General features: G+C 39.2%; 1 protein-coding gene across 1 annotated transcript; it reads right to left on the reverse strand.

The window, feature by feature from the left end:
• Positions 1 to 1,113: 1,113 nt before the first annotated feature.
• Positions 1,114 to 10,534, reverse strand: LOC135352208 (uncharacterized). Its single transcript, XM_064551365.1, has 8 exons — positions 9,218 to 10,534; positions 8,952 to 9,155; positions 8,355 to 8,567; positions 7,748 to 7,960; positions 7,496 to 7,669; positions 1,594 to 1,716; positions 1,394 to 1,521; positions 1,114 to 1,340 (listed from the first exon to the last, which is right to left on the reverse strand). The coding sequence occupies exons 1-8, from the start codon at positions 10,491 to 10,493 to the stop codon at positions 1,266 to 1,268; spliced, it is 2,406 nt and encodes an 801-aa protein (XP_064407435.1). The 5' UTR covers positions 10,494 to 10,534; the 3' UTR covers positions 1,114 to 1,265.
• Between the last annotated feature and the right edge of the window lie 1,324 nt (positions 10,535 to 11,858).

Raw genomic sequence — 11,858 nt, forward strand, 5'->3', positions numbered from 1 at the left:
TTATGATTATTGTCAATGCCAAAGTAGATTTAACAATTCTGTAGCTCATTATTTTTATCAACTGCATGCATGCATCTTTGGTCTGTAGCTATCAAGAGTATATATATATATATATATATATGCGCAACTGCGTTATTTGCCAAACTTTTCGTCATCACTGTTCCATTGAATAGTGTGGTTGAGTAAACCGTGGCCTGTAGTTTGTAAGCACTGACCTGTGTGTGCAACTGTTAATACGACTTTAATAAATAGTTTTGCTACTGTAACTTGTACACAATATTTGTAATGCTAATAGACACTGACCCTCACAACACACAAACGTATACTTTAACCCCCTTGGAATAACTACCTCGACGCACAAGACCTGAAAAGATCCGAGGAAATATTTCTACACACACTAATACTGGAACCTGGCTACAAGAGGGTGCTCTGTATATCTTTGAGTGCTAGATAGGTTGGCATTTGCTGAGAGCGAAGGAACTGAAGCACTATCCTGATCATTTGAATGGAGTGCAACAACTTGGAGATGTGTATAATTATACTCAAATGCTGCATGTGTTTAGAATCACAGTCACCCCTGCTGTAGATCTGGATTTATGTTGCCATGGAGTCCCCCTCCACCCCCACACTGACCATCTGTACTGCATGTAAAACTATACGGTTTAGTTAACTCTATAAAAACATTAATAATTATAATGTCATTTTTCTAAGTTCTCCCTCTTGACAGGGACCGTCTAGTTTACACACTAATCAAAGGTGCAATTTCTTGTTACAGTAACTAATAGCATCTCTGCCAGCTGCATGGTCAGACATAAATCCGGTCGACTCATGGTTGCTATGATCTATACTGCTTAGACAATGTTTAGGAAGTTTCTACATATAATTTAAAGCCCCCAAGGCTTAGTAGAACCCTCACTGCATTGGGGATATACAATAAGCTAGCCCTTTGGGATTCTAAATCACGTAAAAACTTCCTAAACTGTTTAGGAAGCTTCCATGTGATTTAGAAGCCCTCAGGGCTAAATAGAATCCTCACTATGTTCGGTATACACTACAACGAGCCCTTTCGGCTTCTAAATCCCGTAGAAACAGCAATATACAAGTACGCTAAAATATTTTTCCCAGATTATTAATTTTGTTGTGGAAAGTTATCATTGTGTTCTCTTGCGTATGTATACGTGCATATTTTACATCGCTATAGTTATGCATTGCATTACTAATATCTTATACAAACTCATTTGAGTACCAAAATTAGGTTCGTTCTATCAGTCTAAGTACTTAACGTATCTGATTTCTCCATATGCTTGATTTGACTGCAACTTAATGTTTTGCCTGGCTGTCTGCATGGGGTAGGATAATCAGTACACAAATCTCTATAACTTTATTTCCTCACTTGTCCATAAGCTTCATTAGACTCCAATTGAATGTCTTGTGTTCTTGGTGTCATTGCTAGGTACACTTCCTCGTATACTGGAACAGCTGGGACTATTGGAACTTCATTGCCTGACAGTTGTCTAGTTTCTGAGGGCCAAGTCACAAATGCAAGATGAACGTGATAATGCAGTCACAAGTAAATCTTTTAGTTGCACTTACTTTTTCTTTTCTTTGTGATAGTGACTACTAAGAAAAATATGACGACCAGTAAGATCAGTACCACCAGTATAGCAACAACACCTCCAGATAGAGCAGCAATCCATGCACCAGTTATTGCCACACCTATATAGGTTATATGCAGCATTCAAGCAGGCATTAATATAATTTAATTGTGATAATAAGAGCAGGGTCAGGATCCCATAAACCAGAGTTGTTACAAGTGGCAGTCTCTGCACCCACCAGTGAAAAACCAGGATCACATTGGAAGGTAATAACTGAGCTCTCGGTTTGGTTAGTGTTGCTCCATTAGGTGGAGGGGCAGGCAGGACACAGGTAATTAGGTACAGGGAATGGTTGAATAAGAAACCACTCGATTGCTACATTAAGGCAACAGTATAACGTTTTGCATAAGCTCACGTTCACAAATTGCTGCTTCTCCATCAAAAACACCAGTAGTGCTGCTACCATCTCCAGTGCAAGTCTTTGTATTGTTACCAACCAGAACAAACCCAGTGTCACAAGTGTGGTTAGCCATTGCATTGAGAGCATAGTTGCCGTTTTCATCAGAAGTAGAACTACTGTATGTCACAGAGCCATTGATAGAAGCAGTCAAGGGAGGACAGGTTATAGCTATGGTGAAATGCAGCAATCAGTATGATGACCTACTATTTAAAAACTCAACTTACCATTACAGACGACTTCATCTGTTCCAGATAATGAAGCAAAAAATCCATTTAAGCAGCTACAGTTGAACTGTTCCCTGTTATTCAAACAAATATAATTTTTACCACAGATGCATTGTATGGGAGATAATCTCATGCCTCCAGGGTAACCATAAGATGTGTCTGAGCTGAAACCATACACTGAAACACCTAGAACTGCTGAGTTGTTTTGATGGCGGATAGAATGAGCTCCAGGAGACACATTCATTCTACTTATGTGGCCACAAATCTCTCCACTTGAACAGACAACATTCCTCTAGCCAGTAATAATGGAATTGTCTAATAATATTTGTGCAGTTTGAAAAAACTCAGAAGAAACATATACCGTGACATAGTTGGATACGAAAAAAGTAAACGCTGCGACAAAATAATTATTTTTAAACTGCTCAATTGGAGGGATTATCATCATGAATTTGCCTCCCACGCCTTCCCTCCGATCAATATTCACATACTGTACAACCAGTAGTGGAGAAGTGGATTCAATGCTACAGAAACTATTAATAGGGATTTCAAATTCTCTGAAACTCCCTCCACTCTGCAACTGGAATTCACTGACTGATACGTTAGTGTTGCAGTTCACAGCTACACTTGCTGCTCGGGCACTAAGAACACGAATACGTTCACCAGAAGATCTACCCTCGAGAGATGCCACAAGAAATGTTGAGCCCCATGTCACAGTCGGAGGTACTTGTTCAACCAGGTATTCACAGTAGGATGTACCTTGAGGAACACTAGCACAATCCGATCCACTAAACACAGACAAAGGTTTGGAGCTAGTTATTCTTGTTCCTGTAAGATCATTATCACTTTCAATCTGATATGTTTCCATACTATTTAGTGTTATTGTTGAGGAGTTGAATTTGACAAGAGTTTCCTTTTCACAAGCCACCAACAAAATCACACTAGGATAGCGTCTAACCCTACTAATAAAGATGTCATAGGAAATTCCATAATATTCGTATTCATCAACTGCCATTTTAGAACATGGTAACGCTAAATAAGCATCTGTAGTAAGTGAATGAAAAGACATCCCATACAAATTGATGTCTCTGCCAGCTTCAACAAGGATCCCCTTGTTCCTTTCATTAACAGAAAATACCTCAAAACTCGATGGAATGATTATCCTAGTTGAAGAATTAGAAACATTCCCACTGATATTAATTGGAGAAACTGTGAAATTAACAGCACTTGACTCTGGGTTTGTGATAAACAATAACAACTCTGGATCGATTCCTGGATATTGAACAGCATTTCTTGGGAAACCGACCACGAATTTTTTGCCAGCACTTGATAAAATCTCATCTAGGATTAATGGACAATTCAAGGATTACATGCTAAATTCTACAAGAATTCAGTCCTACCTGTAATTTGGGCATCACAAGATGGAGCAAATGTGATTATGATTATTGTCAATGCCAAAGTAGATCTAGCAATTCTGTAGCTCATTATTTTTAGCAACTGGCTCAACAGATTTAGTCTATATATTCAGTGAGGCAAGCTTTAAAATGCTCACTACTTTATCTCTGAAATATTAAGCCCCCTCCCCCTCATAAATTTACAATGAAAACAGTACCCCCTATGGTGGGTGCATGCCTCTATTGATTGATAATCACAATCCCTCTGGTGTATATCTAGATCTTGAATTTATGTTGCCATGGAGTGTCCCCTTGACCATAGTACTGTGTGTAGATAGATCTAGACGGTACCTGCATGACAAGAGTGGAATGTTTGATCTAACTATTATAATTGCCATGGACCAGTCATATAGCTATACAATCTATTGAGTCGACTTGAGAGGGTCACCCGTGAAAATAGCACAGAGCACAGTAGCAATAATTGCTTCGCATGCGGAGATAAGCTTTCAGAAATTCCTAAAAATGTTGACAACAATGGCTGTTGAAATAATTATTAACTACAACCCCTCCCCCCCATTAATGCTTCGGAGACTCTGGTATTCATTTTCAACGATTTATGATTTTATGAAAACTTAGAAAAATGAACAGAAAAGCCTATTCAGTTCTCCCTAAATAATCCACCCTGGAATACCTTTCCATTCACTGAACATCTGCTCTGGAAAGTACTCCATATTCCGTTCTATATTCCGTTTCATCTATAATTCCACATTTCTCTTTTACCCCCCTAGAGAGCTGTCATTAGGTACATGTATATGGAATGCTTACATTGTAATCACTAGGTGATTTATCATATCATCTGTTCAATTGGAGGGATTATCATCATGAATGGACCTCCCATGCCATCACTCGTACCACCATACGCATACTGGGCAACCAGTACTGGAGAAGTGGATTCAATGCTACAGAAACTGTTAATAGGGATTTCAAATTCTCTGAAGCTCCCTCCACTCTGTAACTGGAATTCACTGACTGATACAACAGTGTTGCAGTTCACAGCTACACTTGCTGCTCGGGCACTAAGAACACGAATACGTTCACCAGAAGATCTACCCTCGAGAGATGCTACGTGGAATTTTGAGCCCCATGTCACAGTCGGAGGCACTTGTTCAACCAAATGATCACACAAGCGTCTATTGTGAGGAACAATAGCGCAATCAGATCCACTAAATACAGACAAAGGTTTGGAGCTTGTTATTCTTGTTCCTGTGAGGTCATTATCACTTTCAATCTGATATGTTTCTATACTGTTTAGTATTATTGTTGAGGAATCAAATTTGACAACAGTTCCATTTTCACAGGCCACCAACAAAATCACACTAGGATAGTCACTACTAACTGCAACGTTATGAGATTCCGTATTCATCCACTGCCATTACAGTACAGGGTAGTGCTAAATAAGCATCTACAGAAGCTGAAGAGGACAGCCCATACACGTTGATGTTTCCATCGGCTTCAACAAGGATCCCCTTGTTCCTTTCATTAACAGATAAAATCTCAAAACTGTGTGGAATTATTACCTTAGTTGAAGAGGTAGAAACGATCCCACTGATATTAAATGGAGTGACTGTGAAATTTATAGCACTGGACTCTGGGTTTGTGATAAACAAAAACAACTCGTCTGCTCTTTGACCACTATTTCTTGGGAAACCAACCACAAATTTCTTGCCAGCACTTGATGAGGTCTCATCTAGGATGAATGGACAATTCAAGGATTACATATTTATAAATTACAATAAATTATGCTGTCCTACCTGTAATTTGTTCATCCAAGATGTAGCAAATGTGATTATGATTATTGTCAATGCCAAAGTAGATCTAGCAATTCTGTAGCTCATTATTTCTAGCAACTGGTTGATCAACAACTTTTGTCTATTAAGAGTATAGATCATGTAGATCTACTGATGTAGATAAAAGTAGGAGTGTTGAACTGCTGTAGCAAACACGAAACGTTTGCCAAACTCTTTATCACAATTGAATAGTGTGGTTGAGGAAACCGTGGCCTGCGGTTTGTAAGCACTGACCTGTGTGTGCAACTGTTAATACGACTTTAATAGATAGTTTTTGCTACTGTAACTTGTACACAATATTTGTAATGCTAATGTGCATGCCACCGTACACAATACAACTGTTACATTATTTCCACTCCTCTCTTCATATAATTATACAGCCTTGATCCACCATACTAGATCATTGACCCTCACAACACACGAGCGTCTACTTCAACCTCAGCTATATAGCTATACTTGTTGTTGTTGTTCATATGTACAACAACCAATTGTTGTTAAGTAGTGACCTGGTTAATGAAGTCTGTACTACTGACGGTTTAAAATGTATGGAAAAGTATATACCCCCCCCCACATCACACACTATGCACACACCACACACCCTACACACACCACACACACCTACACACACCCTACACACGCACCACACACACACCCTACACACACCATGCACACACCTTACACACACCTACACACCCTACACACACACACACACCCTATAGACACACCTACACACACCCTACACACACCTACACACACCCTACACACACCTACACACACCACACACACCTACACACACCCTACACACACCCTACACACACCCCACACACACCCCACACACACACCACACACTCTCCAGGTGTTGTGAAGGCAGGATTAGGAGAACTTGAGACGGCCATCACTCTAATTAAATTGCAATTCACAAAAGGATACACAACAACACTTAGTACAAGCTCAGCAGATAAAGTAACTCACAAACTAATAACAATGTTAGAGGGTCACATGACATGGATTCTGATGAATTGACTTGCATGTAAACCTGACCTATATACGTTTAACTTCATCAGAATGATATCACAATATCACATACTGGAAAATAGGTCATAGGAAGATATAATTCAATAATACGTAGGCAATGTAATGTAACCTGAGTTACGCATTGCATTAAATTGCTAATCAGATTCCACTTGAGTAGCCTATAATTAGCTGAGTGGAATGTTTGTATTAGATATTATAAAAAAAGAAAACAGCATCCAAGCTGCCTCCAAACATAATTATACATTAATTCATTTCCTCATTTTGCTGCAGTGCACATGGATCCTGAAATTTCAAGTAAAGATCATTTAATGAAACTTTAATTTTACTTATCTGTGCAGAATTGTTCTATATTGACTATGAGTTGCTTTTTTTAACTATAGCTCTCTAATAAAAAAAATACTAGCAAACTAATTGAGTACCATAAATTAATAAACGAAAGCAGGACAGACTGAGTTTCTACTAGGTACTTATTTATTTGATTTCTCCGTAATTATGCCTGATTCGACAGCAAATTTTTGTTTCGTTTTGCCGTCTGCATGGGGTAGGATAATCATCACACAATTCTCTATCTGTTCACTTTATTTCCTCACTTGTCCATAAGCTTCATTAGACTCCAATTGAATGTCTTGTGTTTTTGGTGTCATTGGTAGATCAACTTCCTCGTATACTGGACCAGCTGGGGCTATTGGAACTTCATTGCCTGACAGTTGTTTATTTGCTGAGCCAAATCACAAATGCAAGATATGATACATGAAGTATAACAAGTAAATTCTACCTACTTTTTCTTTTCTTTGTGATAGTGACTACTAAAATGACGACCAGTACCATCACTATAGCAAGAAAACCTCCAGATAGAGCAGCAACAATCCATGCACTAATTATTGGCACACCTATGGGTCAATATGCAGCATACAGGCAGGCATTGAGACATAAATGAACTTACACTCCAATAGAGCCGGGTCAGGATCCCATAAACCAGAGTTGTTACAAGTGGCAGTCTCTGTACCCACCAGTGAAAAACCAGGGTCACATTGGAAGGTAATGACTGAGCTCTCGGTTTGGTCAGTGTTGGTGAGCAACACTCCATTAAGTGGAGGGATGGGCAGGACACAGATTACTATAGGTGAAGGAATGGTGGATCCACATAAATAAAATAATATAATTAAAGTATGGGTTAACAGTTGCGTAAGCTCACGTTCACAAAATGCTGTTTCTCCATCAAAAACACCTGTAGTGCTGCTACCATCTCCAGTGCAAGTCCTTGTGTTGTTACCAACCAGAACAAACCCAGTGTCACAACCGTGGTTAGCCATTGCATTGAAAGCATAGTTGCCCTTTTCATCAGAAGTAGAACTACTGTATGTCACAGAGCCATTGGTAGGAGCAGTCAAAGGAGGACAGGTTATAGCTATGGTGAAATGAATCAGGAACATGCAGTAATTATATGTAGACACTGTTTTGGAGGTTTCCATGGGATGTAGAAGCCCAAAGGCACTGATTTAGTATCCCGAGCATAGTGAGGGTACAAAGGGCTTCTAAGTCACATATAGACACCGACAAAACAGTTCTAACTCATTTACATACTATAGTCGCATGCGCAAACCTTGCCCTCAAGGCTTGACTATACAATACAATTACTTTACTATAGGTATACTATATAAGTCCCATAGTATACCTCCCCTGAGGCACTTTTCCTATCTACTTCCCATGTAGATCTTATATCAACTAGTGTCTAATTAAACATAAAGAAATCATAATTATACATTGGGTAAACAGTAACATTTTGTATTTATTTGGCTCACATTCACAAGTTGCTGCTTCTCCATCAAAAACACCGGTAGTGCTGCTACCATCTCCAGTGCAAGTCCTTGTGTTGTTACCAACCAGAACAAACCCAGTATCACAACTGTGGTTAGCCATTGCATTGAAAGCATAGTTGCCGTTTTCATCAGAAGTAGAACTACTGTATGTCACAAATCCATTGACAGGAGCAGTCAAGGGAGGACAGGTTATAGCTATTAATGGTGAAATGAATCAGGAGCAGTAAAATTTATACAATAGTTAGACACTCTTTTGGAGGTGTCCATGGAATATAGAAGACCGAAGGCACTGATTTAGTATCTCGAGCGCAGTGAGGGTAGTCACATGTGGACACCAACAAAACAGTTCTAACTCATTTACATACTTAGTCTAGTGCTCATGTACAAATCTTGCCCTCAAGGCTTGACTATACAATATGTACTATATAAGTCCCATAGTATACCTCAGGCTCTTCTGAGGCACTTTTCCTATGTATACTTCCCATGTAGAAATTATATCAACTACTAATTAAACATGAAGAAATCACAATTATACATTCATTTGTGTAAACAGTAACGTTTTGCATTCACTTGGCTCACATTCACAAATTGCTGCTACTCCATCAAATACACCGGTAGTGCTGCTACCATCTCCAGTGCAAGTCCTTGTGTTGTTACCAACCAGAACAAACCCAGTTTCACAACTGTGGTTAGCCATTGCATTGAAAACATAGTTGCCGTTTTCATCAGAAGAAGATGTCACAGAGCCATTGGTAGGAGCAGTCAAAGGAGGGCAGGTTATAGCTATGGTGAAATGAAGCAATCAGTATGACTAGCCTCGATTCAATGACCTTCTATTAACTTACCATTACAGACGACTTCATCAGTTCCAGATAATGAAACTGCAAAGCCATTCAAGCAGCTACAGTTGAATTGTCCCATGTTATGCAAACAAATAGAATTTTGACCACAGTTGCATTGTATGGGAGATAATCTCATGCCTCCAGGGTAACCATAAGAAGTGAAAGAGAATCCATACACTGAAACACCTAGAACGGCTGAGCTGTTTTGATGGTGGATAGAATGAGTTCCAGGAGACACACTCATTCTACTTATGTGGCCACAAATCTCTCCACTTGAACAGACAACATTCCTCCAGCCAGTAACAATGGAATTGTCTAATAATAGTTGTGCAGTTTGAAAAAACTCAGAAGAAACATACACCGTGACATAGTTGGATACGAAAATAGGAAACGCTTCAACGAAGTAGTTATTTGTAAACTGCTCAATTGGAGGGATTATCATCATGAATGGGTCTCCCATACCATCACTCGCAAAACCATACGCATACTGTGCGACCAGTACTGGAGAAGTGGATTCAATGCTACAGAAACTGTTAATAGGGATTTCAAATTCTCTGAAGCTCCCTCCACTCTGTAACTGGAATTCACTGACTGATACAACAGTGTTGCAGTTCACAGCTACGCTTGCTGCTCGGGCACTAAGAACACGAACACGTTCACCAGAAGATCTACCCTCGAGAGAAGCCACGAGGAATTTTGAGCCCCATGTCACAGTCGGAGGCACTTGTTCAACCAAGTGATCACAGCCGCCTATACTTGGAGGAACATTAGCACAATCAGATCCACTAAACACAGACAAAGGTTTGGAGCTAGTTATTCTTGTTCCTGTGAGATCATTAACACTTTCAATCTGATATGTTTCCATACTATTGAGTGTTATTGTTAAGGAATTGAATTTTACAACAGTTTTATTTTCACAAGCCACCAACAAAATCACACTAGGAAAGCTACTACTAACGGTGTCATAGGAGATTCCATAATACTCGTATTCATCCACTGCCATTTCAGAACATGGTAACGCTAAATAAGCATCTGCAGTAAATGAACTAAAAGATATCCCATACAAATTGATGTTTCCATCGGCTTCAACAAGGATCCCCTTGTTCCTTTCATTGACAGATAAAACCTCAAAACTGGATGGAACGTTTGCCCTAGTGGAAGAGTTAGAAATGTTCCCACTGATATTAATTGGAGTGACTGTGAAATTAACAGCACTTGACTCTGGGTTTGTAATCAACAAAAACAAATCGTTACCCAAATTTCTTGGGAAACCAACCATGAATTTCTTGCCAGCACTTGATGAGGTCTCATCTAGGATTAATGGAACAATCAAGGATTACATGCATAATAATTACAGACTGCACAAATTCAGTCCTACCTGTAATTTGGCCATCACATGACGGAGCAAATGTGATTACAATTATTGTTAATGCCAAAGTAGATCTAGCAATTTTATAACTCATTATTTCTAGCAACTGGTTAATTAACGGATTTAGTCTAGTATATAGATGTAGATAAAAGTAAAAACTGCTGTAACACTGAACCGCATTTGTCAAACTCTTGGTCATCACTGTTCCATTGAATAGTGTGGTTGAGTAAACCGTGGTCTGTGGTTTGTAAGCACTGACCTGTGTGTGCATGCAACTGTTAATACGACTTTAATAGATAGTTTTGCTACTGTAACTTGTACACAATATTTGCAATGCTAACGTGCATGCCACTGTACACAATACACCTGTTACATTATTTCCACTCCTCTCTCCATACGATTATATAGCCTCTATACCAGATCTACCAGCTACTAGACATTGACCCTCACAACTATGTTTATGTTGTGAAGGCAGGATTTGAGACGGCCATCACTCTATTCACTAATTAAAGCATTGCAGCTGGACAAGTCAAACGAGGATACATAACAGCACTTAGTACAAACTCAGCAGATAAAGCAACTCACGACAATGTTAGGAGAACAAATGGAATGTTGTTCATTGTAGTGTGCCCACCCAGCTCTTTGAAAGATTGGTATCTACATATATATAGACAAGAAAAATAGAAGGTTATCAGTTAAAATTAATAGCTATAGTCATGAGACCCCAGACCAACTAGATCATTCACCGGCTAGCATCCATGCACAGTCCTACAATTATAGGGGGGGAGACATGCAGACTCACAGCTAATGCAGAGTGAGGAATTAAAATTAATTAGCAATTTATAATAACACTGGATTGAAACTCTCCACTGACAATAATTATTAGTAAAACCAGTAGGTTTTACATAGGTTGGCAGTAGTTGGGCGGAGCCCGACCGTCCCTGACGGGAGGGACGGTCGGGCTCCGCCCAACTAGATTGGCAGTGGGTTTGCCCGTGTTTAGCAATATTTCAATTATTTTGACTCATGTTCAAACTGTTCTATCTCTGCAGGGAAAGGCCACATCAAGGAACTGGCTAGACAGATAGTTTATTTAGCCTTTTCTCTCTTTGTATCTCTCATTTCATAATCCATGAACATTTTAATGAATGAATATTGTCATTTTAAAAATTGTACTATTTTGACGTTTCACCGCTCTTTGTCTGACTGACTAAGTAAGTAAGTGAGTAAGTAAGTTTCTTGCCCAGCATTTGCTCCAAGTACAGCCATCTCCAG

The sequence above is a fragment of the Halichondria panicea genome, chromosome 1, assembly GCF_963675165.1.
Source record: "Halichondria panicea chromosome 1, odHalPani1.1, whole genome shotgun sequence".
Lineage (NCBI taxonomy): Eukaryota > Metazoa > Porifera > Demospongiae > Suberitida > Halichondriidae > Halichondria > Halichondria panicea.